This window comes from Oncorhynchus nerka, linkage group LG25 (genome assembly GCF_034236695.1).
Source record: "Oncorhynchus nerka isolate Pitt River linkage group LG25, Oner_Uvic_2.0, whole genome shotgun sequence".
Taxonomy (NCBI): Eukaryota; Metazoa; Chordata; class Actinopteri; order Salmoniformes; family Salmonidae; genus Oncorhynchus; species Oncorhynchus nerka.
Genome location: NC_088420.1, coordinates 35696093 through 35718811, shown reverse-complemented (window position 1 = coordinate 35718811; position 22719 = coordinate 35696093). Strand labels below are relative to the sequence as shown.

General features: G+C 42.7%; 2 protein-coding genes across 2 annotated transcripts; one reads left to right on the top strand and one right to left on the bottom strand.

The window, feature by feature from the left end:
• Positions 1–724: 724 nt before the first annotated feature.
• si:dkey-30c15.2 (uncharacterized protein LOC558938 homolog) lies at positions 725–7830 on the bottom strand. Its single transcript, XM_029634339.2, has 12 exons — positions 7654–7830; positions 7400–7443; positions 6162–6225; positions 5265–5399; positions 4557–4652; positions 4417–4466; positions 4179–4298; positions 4002–4047; positions 3836–3907; positions 3527–3677; positions 3183–3256; positions 725–2821 (listed from the first exon to the last, which is right to left on the bottom strand). Exons 1-12 carry the CDS (start codon positions 7687–7689, stop codon positions 2663–2665), a joined length of 1047 nt encoding a protein of 348 aa, XP_029490199.1. The 5' UTR covers positions 7690–7830; the 3' UTR covers positions 725–2662.
• Positions 7831–10308: 2478 nt separating this feature from the next.
• Positions 10309–18521, top strand: LOC115109447 (ADP-ribosylation factor 4-like). Its single transcript, XM_029634344.2, has 6 exons — positions 10309–10538; positions 11113–11193; positions 11922–12031; positions 12162–12233; positions 16810–16935; positions 17023–18521. Exons 1-6 carry the CDS (start codon positions 10472–10474, stop codon positions 17107–17109), a joined length of 543 nt encoding a protein of 180 aa, XP_029490204.1. The 5' UTR covers positions 10309–10471; the 3' UTR covers positions 17110–18521.
• Positions 18522–22719: the final 4198 nt, after the last annotated feature.

The window sequence follows — 22719 nt, the reverse complement described above, 5'->3', positions numbered from 1 at the left end:
AATTGGACTTCTCTGGTGTGATGAATCATGCTTCACCATCGGGCAGTCCGACAAACAAATCTGGGTTTGGAGGATGCCAGGAGAATGCTATCTGCCCCAATGCATAGTGCAAACTATACATTTTGGTGGAGGAGGGATAATGGTATTGGGCTGTTTTTCACAGTTAGGGCTAGGCACCTTAGTTCCAGTGAAATGAAATCTTAATGCTACAGTATACAATGACATTCTAGACAATTCTGTCCTTCCAACTTTGTGGCAACAGTTTGTGGAAGGCCCTTTCCTGTTTCAGCATGACAATGCTCTCTTGCATAAAGTGAGGTCCATACAGACATGGTGTGTCGAGATCAGTGTGGAAGAACTTGACTGGCCTACACAGAGCCCTGACCTCAACCCCATCGTACACCTTTGGGATGAATTGGAATGCCGACTGCGAGTAATACGGAACCGCCCAACATCTTCACCTCACTAATGGTCTTCTGGCTGAATCGAATCAAGGTGCGTGACCTTAATCTTTTAAACTCTCATGTCTCTCATCACACACTTTCACATGTATAGTCACACACAGACTGGGCCTGACACAGCACAAAATCCTATCTCATCTAGGTCACCACTTGACTCAGCACTCCGATGTCTGAAGTCATTATGATACAAGGTCACCATAGGACTAAACCATTTTTTCCTTAGCTTACCATAAAGAGATGAGGAGAATATCACTAGAATGGGACTGGGTAAGAATGCATTTATTGTACAAATAAAACATCATAACAACATGTTATGAAAAGTTCTCCTGGGATTTTACTGACCACAAAAGAAGGTATACTTGCCGAAATATAATAAAGTACTGGTCAACAAATAAATGCAAAATGACTCACATTCGTATTTTTTAAAACTTTTATACACATGTCAAACAGTATTCCCTTTAAACTGTGCGCAGTAGCTTGACACTGCCCCGCAGCTCCCCCAGGACTGCCTTGCAGAGCACAGAAGAAATATCAGCCCACAGAGAGAAGCAGGAGATTGAACTACACTCAACCTTCTAGAGTTTTCCCTGTTAGTTAACACTATCAACGTTTCCCTTTACTGTGGCAATTGTGACGATTTGAGTTATTAGCCCAGTTATAGATAATGTGCAGTCAGCAATAGGAGAGTGATTCCTTCCTACAAGAGCACAACATGTCAACATTTCTAGACATCTCTGAAAAGCTAGTCAAATAAAGAGCTTTTTTGTCTTAAAGGGGCAGTGTTGTAATTTGAGACAGGCATGAATAAGCGTAGTAGCCAATGGGCAGAGGGTAGCACAATTTGTCTGATTCTCTGTAATAATGGTATAAGAATAATAATGCATTTGATTTGGTTTCTTGAATTAAACAACACAACAACATTTTCAGTCACCTTGTCTGAAGGACAAGTGGATAAACAGGTTAATGTCAAGCCCTGCATGTTTTTTTCAAAAGTCTCACGGAATGTAGGCCTACGCTGAGAACCACACATTGGCTGCTACTGTAGGCTGAATGATAGAACAGCTATTTCCATGCATTATGGGATGCATTTTCTCCATTGATTTTCATGGTAGGGCCACTCTGGTAGGCCTACATTATGATCAAATAGCAACAGTAGCCTACTTGGCCACTGTTAAAACTGTAACTTAAAGCGAGTACAGCCTCAGTGTTCACAATAAATGCATGCTGGAAGATGCACAGAATTTTCACAACATTCAAGTTTGCGCTCAGCAGACCTGAAATGTGCTAAATTCCCCCCCAAAATCAAGGGATCATTGATGTCAAATGATAGAATAAAAAACATACCCCTGGTCTTTCTTCAGTTTGTTCAGGGTGATACTATATTTACATTGACATGTTTGTCATTTATTAGACGTTCTTATCCAGAGTCACTTACAACCTGATACAAAAGCCTGTGAATGTGTACCACTGATAACTTGCTATGCTTGCTAGTTACATTGTTTGCTATGTTGTAGACAATTCCTGCGGTAGTAACTCTAGCTATCTATTGGGAATTGGGAAAGGGGCCCATCACCCAACCCTTAAGGAAGTGCTTTGTAAACCATATTAATCAATGAATTAATCAAATGAGAAGCATTGTCATATCCTGTTGACTTCTATTATTCTCCGGCCCAACTGGCTCTACAACTCATCATAATAATCACCTTATCAACCCTTCTTACAGAAAGAACACAGTACTAAAAAAGGAATATGAAAGCATTGAAGATTCTTTTCAGAATAAATAACAGTAAAATAAGTACATTGTAAACTCCATTGTCTTGGCTCCAGAGGAATGAAGTTATCCCTAGAAACAGATCTAAGGCCAGTGTTGAATCGCTTTCCTCAATGGTGAAGGTTAGTACTTGAGCAGGGAAAACTCTTTCTAGATCTGGGCCAGAGAGAGAATTCCACCAGCAGCATCTCTCGAGTCGGGGTTAAGTGCTAGAGGTCAGGCTTCAAGGGCGCCCCCAAAAATGGTGGATAGATGAGATGTCCCACTCAGGCCGTTTACCATTGACCAAAAATGGTCAGTTCCTTTCTGCTTAAGGGGGTGGCTCTCCCATAGCACCATTGCATTAGTAGCTGGGTTTGGTCTGTTTAGTTTATTGACTGTATATGAACCAGAAAAAAGTAACTAGTGGAATGTCTCGCTTCCTCTTCCGTCACTCTGGCGGCCCCCTCAGTGATTCATCGAAGAAGGACAGGGGGGCGTCTTGGCTGAGCAGGGGCATCCTCTCTCCAAGCACAGCGTCTCTGAAGTTTGGTCGTCTCCAGGCGTAGACTACACTGTTCAGACAGCCCTGCAGCGACACCGTCACCGCCTGCAACGACACCAAGATGGAGTATAGTGGGTACCCAATAAAAAAAAATTGTATTTATTTTCACACAATTTTTTGCCTAAATCCAATGACACATTGACGTTTTTTTGTTGATTTCACATTGAATTCACGTTAGTTGACTACTCAACCAAATGTCAGTCAGTTCAAAGTCTAGTTTTGATTTACATCTGTGCCCAGTGGGTAAGGATAAAGCATTATGGGTGCTTATCTAGTGTCATTATTAATTTGACATAGTTAAAGAACGCTCTCTAGGGGAAAGGGCAATTCATTCTGGGTGATGGCATCTTGTTAGGGCTATGTATGTCTGCAGTCAGCAGTGAGATAGTTGTATAGAAATACTGACCTGTATAACATAGAGGGGGAAGAGCTTCTCTTTAGGTATGTCTGGCATCACAGACAGGACAACCAGAAGAAGAGCTGGGGACAGGAAAAAAAATAGGAGGTTGGAGATACACGCAGACAATGTGTGTGTGTATCAGAGGAGGCTGGTGGAAGGAGATATCGGAGGACAGGCTCATTGTAATGGCTGGAATGGAGTAAAACACACTTTTCCATGTGTTATATTTGTTTGGTACACTTCCATTGATTCCGTTCCAGTCATTACAATGAGCCCGTCCTCTTATAGCTCCTCCCACCAGCCTCCTATGGTGTGTGTGTGTGTGTGTGTGTTGGGATGACTTTGTGTACCTGGCGTCCAGCAGAAGATGATAACCACAATCATGTAGCGAACAGTGGAGAACACACCCCTCAGTCTTTTCCTTGAACGTGCATCTCCCTCCACAGGAAATAGTCCCTCCTCGTACCTGCGATACAAGCTGTCCACCTTGTAGTAAACCACCTGCACAGGTACAGTACATCATCACTCATCATTTTCATGATCATCCTTCTTCATTACATTGGTTGTAAACTACTTAAACTACTGTAAATGAACCCATGTTGATATGGTAACTGTATTGTGTGTTATATGCTAGACTAGTGAAGATGTCTGGTACTTACTGTGCAGCACACCAACACTAGTATCACACTGAAGAAGAGGAAGCATCGCATGAACATGTCATGGATCTGTTCCTAAAAAACAAAACAAGGTCTCATTCAATATGCTCTCTAGTCCCTTCATAAACACACAGATACAACCCAGGTGTGGAACCAGGTATTTACTCACAATATCTGAGCAGTGGTCACTCCAGACATGCAAGAAGAGGATACAGCTAGGAGGAAACACAATCACAGAGAGACGTGAGATAAGGAATCCATTTCATTCATACGATTTGTTTCGCAAGAGTATCTACATTTTCTCTAATTCGTGTCATAAGACAAATCTTGACAAAGACACACACACCTGGTGCAGTATGTGCTAACTTCACTGTTGTTTGCTGTCCCGTGTCCGGCTGGTACCAAGTCCGCTGTGGTCAGGACTAAAGACATTGTGTACGCAAAGTACATCACCAACGGCGTAAACCTGTTGGGGCATCGCACACACAAACAGTTAGGGACATATGCTGCTTTTAAGACACTACGCAGATCAGTTTGGTTAAATCCAGGGACGTTTTTTTGTTGGAAATTAAATAGTGACTCACCACACAAGTGTATTTACAGGCAAAACCACCACCCTTCGTCTACACTGGGACTGGGGGGAGAGAGAGATATTTGATTTTAGAATGAATCAAACAAAGTTGAGGTGTGTGTGTGTGCCCTTGGTGGAGGGTTGGGACCTCACCTCTTCCTCTCTTGGTCTCTCCCTCCATCTCTCGACAGCTTGCTTTGACTCCCAGGCATACACTATCACCAGCAGAAACGACACACAGTAAAATGTCTGGAACAGAGAACACACACACACACACACACACACACACACACCATACACACACACAGAGTTAAATGTATAGACAGAAAACACACAGTAAAGTGTCGAGAACAGGAAGCGCACCGGGTAAAGGTCTGTAATAGAAAAGGACAAGCTGCAGAACTGCTTCTTCACACTGTCTCTATAAACGACAGAGCATAATGTCATGCTCCATGACATAACACAGGTTAGAACAGTTCCTCCACCCCAGATGTACTGTGTGTTCTGTCTGTCCTGCACATTCATCTGCTGGTATGTGAATGTGAAGTCGAAACAAACATCAACTAAAATGCTTTTAAAGTTGGATCACTCGCACTGCAGCACTCAAAGGCAGACTATGTACAGTATCTATGCCTTATCTATACCTCAGTCTAGAGGAGAGCACACAAGCATTCTAGTCTTTTTATGAACCACATTTCAAGTAATTCATAGATCTGTAGTGCGTCTCAAAGCTGTAGAGTGTTTTTTAAGGAGACCACGTACAAAATTGAACTCGATTGTATCTACAGAACGTTCATTCTAAGTTGAGGATTGTTATCGTGCACTATCCCTGCAAATAAGAACCACAGTAGGCTGGCTCACCAGTGACAGAGGCAGTAGGTGTTTACAGATTAACACACTGTCGGTGAAGCTGTTGGTCTCATTCATTGCGTTGGTGAACATCAAGGTGGCTGCTGCCAACAGATCAGCTACAGCCAGCTGGACCAGGGGATTCACCTAGAGAGACACAGGCGTGTGTTAGCAAAACTAAGAGAAAATGACAACAACATTGTACATCAACGGCCACAGAATATAGCCTGTCTAATGTGCTTGAGGTAAGTGGGAATAGACTATCATTCATAGCCGTGGTGTTACAGCGTCTGTAAGACCGTGTCAAGGGTCACATTGGTCCCATCACCAACATTTCTGACAGTGCTCTGGATGGGTTATTGTATGTTTAGACTCCATGGACATTCAGTAAATAGTTTGTACTGGTACTGTTCGTTCCCTGTTCTATAGTTCAGCTATTATTGTCCCTTTGTCCAGCCAGCCTTTGTGACCCTACTAGAATATTCCTCTGACTTTATCTAGAGTTGATAGAGCACACAGTCCTATAGTTCTGCCTCAATGAGGGAGTATAGACACAGGCAGACAGAGAGGGAGTAGCCGGGGCCACGTTCAGCTGGCCACAACGTTTCGGGAAACATAATTATTATGTTTTGTAGAAAAGACATTTAGAGTAAGGAATCATGTCAGCTCTATTCATGACTATTCTACCTGCAATGTTCAGGTAGTTACATCCTGAGTGAGCCTGGTAGACAGATATTTAGCCAAGACACCGCCTTGGAAATCATTTTTACAATAACTAAGTTGCATTATCACACTCACACACAGGTACACATAAGCACACACGCACAAACATACACACACACACACACACAAGCATGAACACACACACACACAAACACACAATCAAACATTCTCTTCTCATCCACCCACCTGTTCTTGTAAGTGCCTCCTCCTTGCGATGGAAACCACCAGCACTGAAAAACTCCCAATCAAGCTGTACGCAGAAAGTAAAATACCTCAATACTGATTGTATAAAATTATAGCACTATTACATAACATTCAATCATTTCATTCAGCATGTTCAAAGGTTGTGATGGAGAATAATTACAATCAAATTGAAACAGAAACCCATGAAATACAATAAAGAAATATAAAATCCAATATAAAATGTAATGTACTGTAAGCCTACACCATGACCAATAAACCATCGGAATAACTAGCAGGTATGCCTGACGTAGATGGATTTAATTGAGCACACTGCCCATGAACTCTCTCTCTCTCTCTCTCACTCACACACACACACACACACACACACACACACACACACACACACACACACACACACACACACACACACACACACACACACACACACACACACACACACACACACACACACACACACACACACACACAGTGTGGAGGGGGCTTGGTTGAGGTTATTTAGTAAAAAGGGGGAGCTGTCCAGCCGAGTAGGTGCTGAAATGGGAGGCTAACACCTCAAAAATCACTCACTCATCTCAATTCCTCTGCAATCAGATATAGGCTACATACATTCAAATATAAGAAGTCAAGAAAAAGAACAAGGTAGCCTCAAAAATTACGTGTATAAAACTTGACCCAAAATAAACGTAACAAATCAAGCGGTTCTTTGCAGCCAAGCAACAAACTCCTCATCTGCTATGCAGGCTTAAATTGCACTATGGTAGTGGTGTAACGACCTATGGTTAGACATAGAAACATAGTGCTTTATATTTTTCTATGGGCCCAGGCTATGACGAGTTAGGATACATTCAGCATTGCATTATTAACATGCATGTCAGGTTGCTCAACTGGTCTGACTGGCAACACTGAAGAAATATGAATCTGGAAAGATGGGAGGCCAACCGTGTTATTATGACTTGACACGTGAAGTCAACTTCTCAGTGGTGTAGCTTGCCAGTCTACATTTTCAACAGCAACAAACTAAAATATGTTCTAGACTAACCTACTTTAAATTGGTTTGATTTGAAAACACATAGGTAAAGTTATTTTCACTACACTTAAGAGCAGATAAATGTAGAAACAGCTAGACCTAAATGTCCTCAAATCCTAGCCAACATGAATGCAACACTTTACATCCATGTGTCACAGATAGCCTAAGGGTGTTTGAAGTCAGATGTGTTTACCTTAAAGACAGAGATACTAGGTACACAGTCGAGAGACCAGTGATCTAAATAAAGGAAGAAAATTAAAATCAATTCAATAGTGTGTTAAAATAGCCTACTATATAAAACAGACTGAGCCTGGGCTTATAGCACCAATGCAGCTCTGTATAGACCTCTGTATGGATCCACTAGGCCTATAGCTATACCTAAAATGTAAATAGGTTTAGGATACACATCAATTTACTTGCACTAATCAGTAAACAAATATTTCATACCTGGTCGTTACTTAAAGTTCCATTCGAAGGATCCATAGTGAATGAGCCGCACAATTGCCACCTTGGCAAAGTTATTCAAAGCGCACCTGTCCTTAGCCTGAAATAAAGAATGCGTTATCCATGTGGTCCACAGCACAAAAGATATGATTCTTTCCATAAATCTGAGTGGGTTATTAACAGACGGCCCCGCCCATGGCACAAAGATATCTGCACCTTGGACCAGTCTGTCACATGTCCACTTACCTGCACAACGAAAAGCCCCACGGCATGGGACAGGTGAAGGAATGTCCCCTCGGGAATGCCGTGCATGGCTTTCTTTTGCCTGTCAATGAACCATGACTCATACAGGTTTGGAGATTTTTAGAAAAGGCCAGAGCGGTAAATGCATCCTTGCATAACCTGGAGATTCCAGAATATGGGGCCATTGAAGTTATTTCTTTATGGGACACACAAATACAGGAGAAAGGAGGAGAAATACTAAAATGCAGTAAAAACATTGTTTACTCTAAATACCCGGTTAACACGTTTCTCTGTGATAGTAGACTGTGATAGTAGACTGTGATACTAGGTTAGCAGCCCTAGGTGTCTGTTACACGCTCTATAACCACTGTGATTATTATTTGACCATGCTGGCCATCTATGAACATTTCAACATCTTGTAGAACAATCTGGCCTTAATGGCCATGTACGCTATAATCTCCACCAGCACAGCCAGATAAGGACTGGCCACCCCTCAGAGCCTGGTTCCTCTCTAGGTTTCTTCCTAGGTTCCAGCCTTTTTAGGGAGTTTTTCCTATCCACTGTGCTTCCAGATTGCTTGATCTTGTTTTAGTCTGGGTATCTGTATAAGCACTTTGTGATAGCTGCGGATGTAAAAAGTGCTATATAAAATAAATGTGATGGATTGATTGGGGCAGCACACTCCTGATAACACAGAAGTCTCAAGTTTTACACAACTATTGCACAGAATATCCTCAGTTAGTCTGGTGTGCTCTACAGCTGTCGTGTGTGTGCACGTCGTGCGTGCAAGTTCAAACAATCTCTATTATGTGTGACATTGGTCCCTGCCCATTGCAGAAACAAACACATGATATCCCTCACACTTCAAAATTTAAAAAGCAATGATGAATTATATACACTACATGACCAAAAGTATGTGGACACCTGCTTGTCGAACATCTCGTTCCAAAATCATGGACAATAATATGGTTTGTCCCCCCTTTGCTGCTATAACAGCCTCCACTCTTCTTTGAAGGCTTTCCACTAGATGTTGGAACATTGGAAGCAAGTCCCCACAGCATTCAGTCACAAGAGCATTAGTGAGGTTGGGCACTGATGTTGGGAGTCTGCATTCAAATTAATCTCAAAGGTATTCGATGGGGTTGAGGTCAGGGCTCTGTGCAGGCCAGTCAAGTTCTTCAACACCGATCTCCACAAACCATTCCTGTATGGACCTCGCTTTGTGCATGGGGGCATTTCCATACTGAAACAGGAAAGGGCCTTCTCCAAACTGTTTCCACGAGGTTGGAAGCACAGAATCGTCTAGAATGTCATTGCATGCTGTTGCGTTAAGATTTCCCTTTACTGGAACTAAGGGGCCTAGCTCGAACCATGAAATACAGACCCAGACCAATATTCCTCCTCCACCCAACTTTACAGTTGGCACTATGGATTATGGCTGGTAGCGTTCTCCTGTTCTCCTGGCATCCGCAAAACCCAGATTAATCCGTTGGACTGGCAGATTATGAAATGTGATTCATCACTCCAGAGAACGCATTTCCACTGCTCCAGAGTCCAATGGTGGCAAGCTTTACACCCCTCTAGCTGATGCTTGGCATTGTGCATAGTGATCTTAGTCTTGTGTGCGGCTGCTTGGCCATGGAAACCCATTTCATGAAGCTCCCAACAAACAGTTATTGTGCTGATTTTGCTTCCAGAGGGAGTTTGAAACTTGGTAGTCAGTGTTGCAACCGAGGACAGAAGAATTCTGTGAGTTTATGTGGCCTACCACTTCGCGCTGAGCCAATGTTGCTCCTAGACATTTCCACTTCACAATAACAGCACTTACAATTGACCAGGGCAGCTCTAGCAGGTTGAAAAGGTGGCATCCTATGACGGTGCCACGTTGAATGTCACTGAGCTCTTCAGGAAGGCCATTCTACTGCCAATGTTTTGTCTATGGAGATTACATGGCTGTGTGCTCGATTTTATACAACAGTCAGCAACGGGTGTGGCTCAAATAGCCAAATACACTAATTTGACCACATACTGTGCACATACTTTTGTACTTCTACATAAATGCAGTACATCGACTATTCCTCGGGAAATACTGACCAGAGGGTCAATCTGATGTGACATTAGTTCGCATTGCAATAACAGCGTAACCGTGTTGTAAGGACATCTGGTGCCACACAATTGAACTGCATCTGGCTGGCAAAAGCAGTGTGAACAAGTTACCATTTAACTCATTTTTTTATGTGATACAATTGAGTAGTGTTGGATCGGTCGAACCCGTAAATGCAGAGTTGTTTTACTTACGATAATGTTTGTCAAGACAACTGGTCTTGCATTAGTGCGTTAATATTATTGCTGTTGTTTAATTTCCATCACCACATTGAACCCACTCTATTACTAATAAAGTTGAGTCAAATAGATGACGTCGGGAGTTCCACGTTGGCCCGGACGTGGCAGCAGCATCAGAGGACAGAAATAAACGATTCTTGCTTTGGGTGTCACAAACATAACGATTCACGCCTCGTCTCAACAACGACAAGAATTTAGAAAAGCTTTGCTTAAAATTTTGACATTCACTCACAACATGGGGCTTCTCATCTCGTCAGTTTTTACCAGACTGTTCGGCAAGAAACAGATGAGAATACTTATGGGTAAGTGTCAGCTGAGTCTTTATTGAGTAAGTAGCCCATGGAGAAAAACTGATTCGTTGGACCCAAAAGATGTAGCTTGAAGATTCAATAGTAACGGTAACAAATTAGCTACGTTAGTTCACATTAAAGCAACGTTAGCAACTGTAGCTAGCTAACGTTAACTCACTCGTATTTCATATGTCACAACGATTCATGCTATGATGCTGGTGAAGTTGTTTTGCGCATCTACAGTGCTGGTCATAAAAAAACTTTTTTTTGTTTCATTGTGTCAACTAACTTACAGAAAGTTCATAGCCAACTAGCTAACACATACCTATCTACTCTAGCAATGTTTTCTTTGAGTAGTTTCTCTTGAGTAGTTTGTTAGTTCTAGTTAACGTTAGCTAGCCATTTTAGCTTATCTGTCATTTGAATGGTGGATTTTCGTATCTTCAAACAGCTGTATCGTTTTGGACAATCAATAAGTGTCAATGCGACAGTGTAGACATGTTTGTGATTGCTCGCTCATGCTTGCAGTTGTATGTGCGAATGAGATCTCGTAATTTTAATCATAACGTTGTTTGTGTTTTCTCAGTTGGCTTGGATGCTGCAGGGAAAACCACTATCTTGTACAAACTGAAGCTGGGAGAAATAGTGACCACCATTCCAACTATTGGTAAAACACACTGTCACACCCACCACCTTTCACCCTCCAGTCTCAACTGTTCCTACTCAAATTACCTTTGTTGATGATCACCATAGCTAGGTATATTGGAGTCACTAATCACATTCAGGGTGTACAAAACAGGAACCCCTGCTCTTTCCTTGACATCGACTGACCAGGTGAATCCAGATTACAGCTATGATCTCTTATTGATGTCACGTGTTCAATCCACTTCAATCAGTGTAGATGGAGGAGACAGGTTAAAGATGGAATTTTAACCCTTTAGACATCGTTTGTGTGTGCCATTCAGAGGGTGAATGGGCAAGACAAAATATTTAAGTGCCTTTGAAATAGGTATGGTAGTAGGTGCCAGGTTTACAGTTTGAGTGTCAAGAACTGTAACGCTGCTGAGTTTTTCACACGCAACAGTTTCCTGTGTGTATCAAGAATGGTTCTCCAACCACATTAGATCCAGCCAACTTGACACAACTGTGGGAAGCATTGGAGTCACCATGGGCCAGCATCTCTGTTTCTAATGTTTTGTACACATTGTATGTAGCCTAATATTGACATCCATAAATTGTGGGAGTGACATTTAAACCCAATATATGCATACATACAGTTCACCACACACCCTCAAAGTTTACAAGGTGATAGCTCATGTGACGACAATTGTTTTTGAACACTGGAAATTAGATACGTCTATTTGTTTAAGTCCCTTAATGGTGTGTGGGTGACAGGCTTTAACGTGGAGACGGTGGAGTACAAGAACATCTGCTTCACAGTGTGGGATGTGGGTGGTCAGGACAAGATCAGACCTCTCTGGAGACACTACTTCCAGAACACACAGGTAAACTCACGCACCAAAAGGAAACCGGGGAGGCTACACTACAGCCTGCTCTTTTATTCCTCTTATGTAATGCCTCCGGGCATCCTCCTGACTGTCCCTGCCCTGCTCTGACTTTGTGTTCCTCCCTCAGGGTCTGATCTTTGTAGTAGACAGCAACGACAGAGAGAGAGTGGCGGAGTCTGCAGAGGAGCTCTCTAAAATGGTGGGTACAGTGCTCTAGATTAAAATAAAAAATATTGGTGCTCACACTGGTGCTCACAAAATACACTGGTGCTCCCATCTTTAAAAAGTTAGAAGCACCACGTGACATTTAGGAACACCTGAAAATGTTATTTAAATGTTTTGTTTTTTAATTCAGAGAGCCTATATTGGGCCTAAATTAATTCTAGCTGCTCTTGACACCTGTTGTGCCCTAGAAACGAATATGTAACATTGTAAATTAGAGCTGAAACGAACGTATCGAAATCGGACAATATTAGCTAAAAATGCAAACATCAGTATTGGCCGATGTCAAAGCTGACGTGCATACCTATATATCGTATGTACGTGATGTAATGACGCCATGTAAAATGTTGCGGTACACCTGCAACACAGCATTCCTAACCTAGCCCACAATGTCTGCTGTGTGGATCGAGCAGTCATTTGAAAGAGTAAGAATTTCAGTGTGACTCAAAAGGCAAAATCCATTAAAGCCAAGATGATGGAATTCATTGCCCTTGACAATCAACCGTTCTGTGTCGTGGATGATGTTGGCTTTCGCCAACTGGTCGAGCACTGGTACACACTATCAAGTGCGCTAATTTTTAGATGTTGCCCTTCCGGAGTTATACAATAATAGCGTCATACATACTATGGAACACAGTTTGGGTCTTTGCGTTTCAAAAAAGATACAGTAGCACTGTCAAAGCTGTGCAAACAAGCAAACACTGCCCACGAAACGTGTTTACAATACCTATTTGGTAATAAAGCATAATTTGTTCGACCACAACTTCTGGGGTAGCTAGCTTTAGCTTGGTACCTAGCTAGTGCCAATACAACCAGCCTGAAAACCATGACCAGTGGAAACTGCAGTCATTTTCATTATTCTCACTTGTTGTTTGCCTATTCAAATTTAAATTCAGTTCATGAAAATAAATAGCTAGCCAGCCACTTAACCCTGTTGCCCAAAGCTAACGTTATAAGCAGCCAGCTAGCTTCATCTGGCTAGTGAGGCTTGACCAGACTTGGTTATGTATTGTGAAACTAGCCACAATAAGGATTAGGTACAATAGTGGAATTTGCGGTGTGTCTTCAAAATAAAAGTATATAGTTGACAGTGACTCAAATGAATACAAATAGTAGAATTATGTCATACTTTTATTTTGAAGGCTAACTGCAAAGTCCACTATTGTGGCTAATCCTTATTGTGGCTAGCTTCACATAGATGTGTCCGACCACCATTAATCAAATAAGAACTGTCTTATAAATTAGGGTTATTTTAGATGACACCTAGCTATATAGTTAGCTAACTATATAGCTACTGAAACAGAATGTTTTACTATGTTTTTGGGGAAGAACATTGTTTGCATCCATGAGCTAGCTAGCTTTTTATGACCAGCACTGTAGGTGCACGAGAACTTTATCAGCATACGTATCGAATCGTTGTGACATGAAATATGAGTGATAGTGTAATAACTACGTAAAAAATGTGTTAAATTATGTGACGTGCATTCATATTCAGGTCCTTGGTCAACAAGATTATTTGACACGTCAAGTAGTGTTATTTGACGTATCTTTTTTTGACATGCAAAGACCCAAACGGCGTTCCATAGCAATCCTGGTTGAGAATGAAACGACTGAACAAATAAGTGACGAAACAGCACAGCAAGTAAGTGAAAGAAAAAATGGGGACATGCGTAAATGCCAACAAAATAACTATTTGGTCAGTGTGGTGTGCGTGTGACCTTTATTTAACTAGGCAAGTAAGTTGAGATTAAATTCTTATTTACAATGATGGCCAAACCCGGATGAAGCTGGGCCAATTGTGCGCCGCCCTATGGGACTCCCAATCGCGGGCGGATGTGATACAGCCTGGATTTGAACTCGCGACTGGAGTTATGTCTCTTGCACTGAGATGCAGTGCCTTAGACCGCTGCGTCCATGTGTGTGTGTTAACTATTTAACTGTACTAGAATGCTTAAGTCTGCAAAAATGTTAAATCAGTATAGTTTTTTTTACCAGACGAGTATACTACAAAGCAGGATCAATGAGTTAGCCAGTTAACTTTGATAAACAACTAGAAATAACTACAGATTTTTCTGGTTCGTTGGTTGTTTTTGGTGGTTGATTCAATTAGACCATGCCCATTTCAAGCTTATCCCACCCCAAAAACGTTATTTCAGAATATTTAGGCAAGTTAGCTGGCTAATTCATTGATGCTGCTTTGTAGTATTCTACTCTAGGTAGCTAGATAGCCATTGAGTTAACATGGCTGAACAAAGTGTAGCAGATGGTTGTCAACGTGCGAGTAGTTTTAGAATGACCCGCGACATGATTTATCAATGTGAAATGCGCTCTGGGAAGATACATTTTGAGCTGGTAATATGGGCTGGATCTTTTGACCTAGTTGGTCTAGAAATGAAGCTGTTTGCGCTGCAGTAATGGTGCACCCATGACTCTTATGAATCTGCACACATTTGTTTCTCTAGGGCACTCGGAAACAACGGTACATCAAAGCTTAATCATTACAACAATTATCTGGGAGGTTTTTCCACACAGTGCTCCCAAAATAAAACTCCTGATCAGAGCAAAATATTTAGTCTCCTGTGCAACCAAATTAGTTGCACTTTAGAGCCCTGGGTAGGAATATTTACTCTATGTATGATATGTAGCCAGCTAATAGTAGGTATATTTAGTGTTGGTATGGTATATAGGCCTGGTCTGTTTATTTATAATTGACTGGACATTGCAACTTGGTGGGGGTGCACACTCCCATTTACATCGACGGGGCTGCAGTGCAGAGGGACAAGGGCATCAAATTCCTCGGTGTCCACATAACTGAGGACTTAACATGGTCCTCTCACACCAGAAGGGTTGTGAGGAAGCCACGGCAACACCTCTTCTCCTCAGGAAGCTGAAACGTTTTGCATGGCCCCTCAGATACTCAGGAACTTTTACAGCTGCACTATTGAGAGCATGGTTGTACCACCGTCTAGTATGGCAACTCCACCGCCCATGACCGGAAGGCCCTACAGAAGGTGGTGCGGATGGCCCAGCTCCCAGGAAATATATGCCAGCCGGTGGAACAATTGCCCAAAACTCCAGCTACCTGAGACATGGGGGCTGTTCTCCATACTCCCGTACGGCAGGCAGTACTGGTGCATCAAAGCTCAGACAGACTCCTAAACAGCTTCTATCCCTTGGCCATAACTGTTAAATGGCTAACAACTACTCCTCTCCCACAGACCATCCAAACGGACTCTATGCCCATCCACAGGTCTCTACCCACTCAGACACAACTTACACTGCTGCTAAAATGATTATTGATTAGATGTATTACTTCCTTAAGCTGCTGTAGATTGATTGCCAATACCGTTAGTATTTATCCTGTTACTGGTCCCTATTACCCCTGTTTACGTGTGTGTATACACTACTGTTCAAAAGTTTTGGATCATTTGTAAATGTACTTGTTTTCCATGTAAACATACATGAAATTAGTTACAAAATGAATAGGAAATATAGTCAAGACATTGACAAGGTTATAAATAATAATTTTTAATTGAAATAATTGTGTCCTTCAAACTTTGCTTTCGTCAAAGACTTTCGTCAAAGACAACCTTGCAGACTGTTGTCATTCTAGTTGTCAATTTGTTGAGGTAATCTGAAGAGATGGATTTGCTTGATGGGCACTTCTTTACGTACCATACAGTCAAGCATCTCCCACAACCGCTCAATAGGGTTGAGATCCTGTGACTGTGCTGGCTACTCCATTATAGACAGAATACCAGCTGACTGCTTCTTCCTAAATAGTTCTTGCATAGTTTGGAGCTGTGCTTTTGGTCATTGTCCTGTTTGAGAAGAAAGTGCTTTGTTTCTGGCCATTTTGAGCCTGTAATCGAACCCACAAATGCTGATGCTCCAGATACTCAACTAGTCTCAAGAAGGCCTGTTTTATTGCTTCTTTTAATCAGAACAGTTATCAGCTGTGCTAACACAATGTGCCATTGGAACACAGGAGTGATGGTTGCTGATAATGGGCCTCAGTACACCGATGTAGATGTTCCATTAAAAATATGCGGTTTCCAGCATTTTCATTTACAACATTAACAATGTCTACACTGTATTTCTGATTGATTTGATGTTATTTTAATGGACCAAAAAATGTGCTTTTCTTTCAAAAACAAGGACATTTCTAAGTGACCCCAAACTTTTGAACGGTTGTGCGTATAATTGGTATATTACCAAAAGTATTTATATATTCATGCTACCAGTCACTTTTTCAGCCCTGTTTGCTTGAATAGTCTACTACCAGTCACTATGTATAAACCCACCTTAACCACTCCTGTACCTGCACATTGAATAAGGTACTGACACTGACGTGTATATACTTGTGTTCCTTTTAGAATAACTCGTCATAGTTTATTGTATCACTGCATTGTTGGGAACGCCCTCTCAAGGTAATAATTACACTGTACTGTTTTACATCTTTTGTGTCCTGTGCACGTGGTGAATAAGCTTTGAAACCCAGTATCCCAAACTAGCGATCTAATCACTCTGCCCCCCCCCCCCCCCCCCCCCAGCTCCAGGAGGACGAGTTGAGAGAAGCAGTATTGCTGGTGTTTGCTAACAAGCAGGACCTTCCCAACGCTATGGCGGTCAGCGACCTCACGGACAAACTGGGACTGCAGAGCCTCCGCAGCAGAGTGGTGAGTCTCACTCACGCCCGTGTAAACTCCGGCATAGACATACACGCACACTCATCAATGTTTTTCTTTCTCACTCTTCCTCCTTAGTGGCACGTGCAGGCGACCTGTGCGACGCAGGGCACAGGACTGTATGAAGGACTGGACTGGCTTTCCAACGAGCTGTCCAAGCAGTAATACCGGACATCACAGGCGAGAGAAGCAGAGAACGATAGAGGATGAGAACACCTCGGAGAGAGACTGAAACCTTTAATCAACTTTGGTCTTGAAGAACCTGTGCCCCTAGAGTGGACAGAACTTGTGGACAATGCAATCAATACCTATTGGAACATGTTATGTTACTACTCTTTTTACTTTATTGTCATCCTTTCAGATACTTGTCTAATCTTCACATTTTCCCCAACCTCATGTCTCGCAGCAGATAAACTGTCGCTCTGTTGCATGTTTAGAAATGACTGCTCTGAGACACCTTGGAGACGACCCCTCTTTCCTCTGCACATTGTTCAGCTGGGTCGAAGTTGCCCCAAAACGCTGATCCTGGGTCACTTTTTTAAATCTTTTTTTTTTTATATGCTTATGATTAGGATTGGGTGTGTTGTAATCTGATCCTAGATCTGTGGTTAAGGGCAACTTCTACCTCAAACTGTTCAGCTCCACTAGACTTCATGGACATTTTCACTGAAACAACCTTACCCCTCACCCCTGTGACCTCATTGCCATTCTGTCACCTCGGTAAGGACAGAAGCTTCTAGAATGAGATGAAGACACTGATGCCATAAACCTCAAGATGTTTGAGGAAGTTTTTGTGCCCTGGAAGCCAAATGGAACTCCTTTTAGTGAATGGAACCACTGGAAACAGTTGGCTCCTGTTACTTCCTATTTTCTTCATCTCATTGTAGAGTAGGTTTGCTCTGGGTTCTCCACATGTCCTTTTATTTTTTTATGCAATAACCCATTTCCTTATGTGCTTTGATCTAAACTGGGAATCTGAAATGGTTAGGTAGTTGCTGCCACTAAGCATTGAAACGGGCTGAATACTTTTTCATCCACCTTATGGTTCAGGTTAGGATGGGTTATCTGATGTAGGAGCTGTGTTTAGGTACAACTTCTACCTCAAGCAAGTTGAAACCACACAAGGCTGTTTTGTGAGAATAAGCAGCACCTAACCCAGACTGTGCCTGTTCTAATACTTAAATGTTTTCTTCCCTCCTGCCCTTCCTTGAATTTGATTAGATTTAAGAAGTACTGGCTTGAAACAATGCAGTGGAAACCTTGTCCTCACTTGACCAATCTTTGATAACCTGAAGCAGAAATGGTGTTTTCTAAGCATTGGAACAAGGCCAATATCAGTGTTGTATAGTGCAGGGGCATGCTTTGGTTCAGCTGCGCATGATTGTGGTTAGGTGTGCTCTTCTGGCTGATTTTGCACACTTAATCTGACTCTTCCACACACCCCTACTCAATCTCCCTGGGCTAGGCATACATTCCAGCTGACTGACTGCTTCTGGAAGCTGCCTCACAACTTTGAATGATGTGTTAACTAATTGTTTTACAAAAGATCTCTAAATAAATTCACCTGTTAAATTGTGTTTTTCTGAGGATTTAACTTTGCTTGTATGTGTTCTGGCTATTTCAGTATACGTCTGTAATTCTCTAGGTTGCGTTAAGGAATGTGGAATGTGCTTCATGTTTGGCAGCCAAACGCTTTAGGTCTCTCTGGTGGAAGTGAATTTGCTTCTTTCTGGTATTGTTCCAAAGCCAACTGTAGACAAACCTTTGTGTGACTGTGCACATTCACTTGCCTGGCTGAGTGGTAATCTGGAATTAGATGAAATGAGGACCAAACTGATGCAAATGACTTCTGTCTAATGTCCTTGATGTCACACGGTGCCTCATTCAAGGTTTACCAAAAATATAGAGGGGGTGTAAACACCATAGTCCACACTACCACATCTCAGTTTAGGGTGAAGTTGCCCATAGACACTGATCTTGGGACAGTTTAGCATTTTCCCTGCTAATGGTTAGGGATTTGGGGAGGGGCAGCTGATCCTAGATCTGTACCTAGGGTAACATCATCCTGGAGCCCAAGTCTCTTCGGCCTTCCTATTGGTTGTAGTGCTGTACATCAACTAGAAGACTCTTTAGTTTTTCAGGTACTTTCAGGTACAATGATATCACACCAGTTGTCTTAGTTTAATGGAAATTGGGCGGCAGGTAGCCTAGCCGCGGGTTGTTACCGAAAGGTTGCTGATTTGGATCCCAGAGCCAACTAAGTGAAATCTGTATGTGCCCTTAACCCTATTTGATTCTGTATGTTGTGGATAAAATCATCTGCTAAATTTTACTTTCTAATGTGCTACGCAGCTGAATCAAATAACCAACTCATCATCATGCTTTGATTATGTGAATCAGCTGTGTAGTGTTGGGGGAAAAAAAGTAAATGTGAACCCGGGGTGTCCCAGGACCGAATTTGGTAACATGTAATTAGAGGACTGAAACATTCAGACAGATCTTGAGATGGCAGTTGTTATCCAACAGAGGGGGTAGTTAGCATGGTAGCGTGTGTGTGTGTGTGTCAGCCCAGGTAGTTTCTGTTGGGAGGGCTGGGGTACAAGCTGTGTTTGTGCCATGTCAGTAATATGAAATGTGATATCTTTGTCTCAAATTACAGATGTCATTTATGGAGTAAAGAGAGTGGATTGGTCAAACAATACAGTAGGAATTATCCTCATTCACAAGGGTCCTTTTATTTGTGTAACAGCAAAGACCAACCTGTTGAGTCAAATCAAATGTTATTTGTCACATGCTTTGTAAACGACAGGTGTAGGCTAACAGTGAAATGCTTTTGCAACAATATAGACATTCAAATAAATGAAATGAAATAGTGACAAGCGGAATACACAGTGAATAACAATTGAGTACAAATAACATGGCTACAGTGTATGTACAGGGAATACCAGTACTGAGTCGCTATGCATGGGTACGAGGTAGAGATACTGTAGGAAGGGGTAAATTGTCTAGGCAACAGGATAGATAGTAGGCAGTGGCAGCAGCGTGTGTGTGATGTCAGTATGCATGTGTTGGGGTGTCAGTGTAATTATGTAGTCAGTGCAAGAGTTGGTGCAAAAAAGAGTCAATGCAGATAGTCCAGGTAGTTATTTAGGAGTCTAAAGGCTTGGGGGTAGAAGCTGTTCAGGGTTCTGTTGGTTCCATACTTGGTGCATTAGTGAAGAGAACAGTGGCTTGGGTGACCGGAGTCTGACAATTTTTTTGGGCCTTCCTTTGACACTGCCTGTTATAGAGGTCTTGGATGGCAGGGAGCTTGGCTCGAGTGATGTACTGGTCCGTACTCACCACCATACTCACCACCCTCTGTAGTGTCTTGCTGTGATGCAGCTAATCAAGATGCTCTCAATTGTGGAGCTGAGGGCCCATGCCAAATCTTTTCAGCCTCTTGAGGGGGACTAGGCGCTGTCGTGCCTTCTTCACAACTGTGTGGGTGTACGTGGACCATGTTAATTCCTTAGTGATGTGGACACTGAGGAACTTGAAACTCTCAACCCACTCCACTACAGCCCCATCGATCTGGATGGAGGTGTGCTCGCGCCTCTGTTTCCTGTAGTCCACGATCAGATCCGTTGTCTTGCTGACTTTGAGGGAGAGGCTGTCCTGCCAGCACACTGCCAGGTCTCTGACCTCCCTGTAGGTAGTCTGCCTCATCGTCGTCGGTGATCAGTCCTACCACCGTCGTGTTGTCAGCATACTTGATGATGGTGTTTGGGTTGTGCACAGCTGCGCATGGGTGAACAGGGAGTACAGGAAAGGACAAGCACACACCCCTGAGAGGCCCCTGTGGTGATGATATTTTCTGATGTGTTGTTGCCTACCCTCACCGCCTGGAGGTGGCCAGTCATGAATCCAGTTGCCGAGGGAGTTTTTCAGTCCCAAGGTCCTGAGATTGGGGATGAGCTTTGAGGGGACTATGGTGTTGAATGCTGAGCTATAGTCAATGAACAGCATTCTTACATAGCTATTCCTTTTGTCCAGGTGGGTGAGGGGAGTGTGGAGTGCAATAGAGATTCTGTCATCTGTGGATCTGTTTGGGCAAATTGGAGTGGGTCTAGAGTTTCTGGGATAATGGTGTTAATGTGAGCCACGTGAGTGCTATGGGTGTGTAGTCATTTAGGCAGGTTACCTTAGTGTTCTATGCACAGGCACTATGGTGGTCTGCTTGAAACATGTTGGTATTACAGATTCAATCAGGGACATGTTAAAAATGTCAGTGAAGACACCTGCCAGTTGGTCAGCACATGCCCAGAGCACACGTCCTGGTAATCGGTCTGTGAATGTTGAATGTTGACCTGTTTAAAGGTCTTACTCACGTCGGCTACGGAGAGCGTGATCACACAGTCGTCCGGAACAGCTTGCTTCGAAGCGAGCATAGAAGTGATTTAGCTCGTCTGGTAGGCTAGTGTCACTGGCAGCTCGCGGCTGTGCTTCCCTTTGTAGTCTGTAATAGTTTGCAAGCCCTGCCACATAAGACGAGCGTCAGAGCCGGTGTAGTACGATTCAATCTTAGCCCTGTATTGACACTTTACCTGTTTGATGGTTCGTCGGAAGGCATAGCAGGATTTCTTATAAGCTTCCAGGTTAGAGTCCTGCACCTTGAAAGCTCTACCCGGCAGCTCTACCCTTTAGCTCAGTGCGAATGTTGCCTGTAATTGATGGTTGGGGTACGTACGGTCACTGTGGGGACGATGTCCTCAATGTACTTATTAGTAAAGCCAGTGACTGATGTGGTGTACTCCTCAATGCCATCGGAAGAATCCAGGAACATGTTCCAGTCTGTGCTAACAAAACAGTCCTGTAGTTTAGCATCTGCTTCATCTGACCACTTTTTTATAGACCAAGTCACTAGTGCTTCCTGCTTTAATTTTTCCTTGTAAACAGGAATCAGGAGGATAGAATTGTGGTCAGATTTACCAAATGGAGGGCGAGGGAAAGCTTTTTATGCATCTCTGTGTGTGGAGTACAGGTGATCAAGATTTTCCCCCTCTGGTTGCACATTTAACATGTTGATAGAAATGAGGTAAGACTGATTTAAGTTTCCCTGCATTAAAGTCCCGGGCCACTAGGAGCGCCGCCTCTGGGTGAGCGGTTTCCTGTTTGCTTATTTCCTTATACAGCTGACTGAGTGTGGTCTTAGTGCCAGCATCTGTCTGTGGTGGTAAATAAACAGCCATGAAAGTATGGATGAAAACTCAAATATTGTGGTCTACAGCTTATCATAAGATCTCTACTCTACTTCAGGCGAGCAAAATCTAGACTTCCTTAGATTTCGTGCACCAGCTGTTGTTTAACCCCCCCCACAGACCCCCCATCTTACCGGAGTGTGCTGTTCTATCTAGCTGGTGCAGTATCCCGCTAGCTGAATATCGATGTCATCATTCAGCCACGATTCCATGAAACATAAGATGTTACAGTTTCTGATGTCCTGTTAGTCGCTCTGGATAAGAGCGTCTGCTAAATGACTTAAATGTAAATGTAGGATATTTGTGATCGTACCTTGTCTAATTTATTGTCCAATGATTGCACGTTGGCAGGTAATATTGACGGTAACGGCAGCTTTCCCACTCGCCGACTACGGATCCTTATGAGGCAGAGATCTTTCTCTTGCCAATGACGGGGATGTTGGCCTTGTCGGTTGTTCAAAGTACATCCTGTGAATAAATCATTAATTTCCAGTTTAACCACCCTCAAATCATTGCTGACATTATTTGAGTAATT

What these genes read in the sequence shown, in the direction of transcription:
- si:dkey-30c15.2 (XM_029634339.2), bottom strand. Translation starts at nt 7,689, where the DNA reads ATGGATCCTTCGAATGGAACTTTAAGTAACGACCAG. An exon ending in AGAGACCAAGAGAGGAAGAG is followed by an intron (nt 4,467 to 4,556) that starts GTGAGGTCCCAA and finishes CTCTCCCCCCAG; the next exon opens with TCCCAGTGTAGACGAAGGGT. An exon ending in CATCTTCTGCTGGACGCCAG is followed by an intron (nt 3,257 to 3,526) that starts GTACACAAAGTC and finishes TCCTGTCCCCAG; the next exon opens with CTCTTCTTCTGGTTGTCCTG.
- LOC115109447 (XM_029634344.2), top strand. Translation starts at nt 10,472, where the DNA reads ATGGGGCTTCTCATCTCGTCAGTTTTTACCAGACTGTTCGGCAAGAAA. An exon ending in CAGAGGAGCTCTCTAAAATG is followed by an intron (nt 12,234 to 16,809) that starts GTGGGTACAGTG and finishes CCCCCCCCCCAG; the next exon opens with CTCCAGGAGGACGAGTTGAG. An exon ending in AGAGCCTCCGCAGCAGAGTG is followed by an intron (nt 16,936 to 17,022) that starts GTGAGTCTCACT and finishes CTTCCTCCTTAG; the next exon opens with TGGCACGTGCAGGCGACCTG.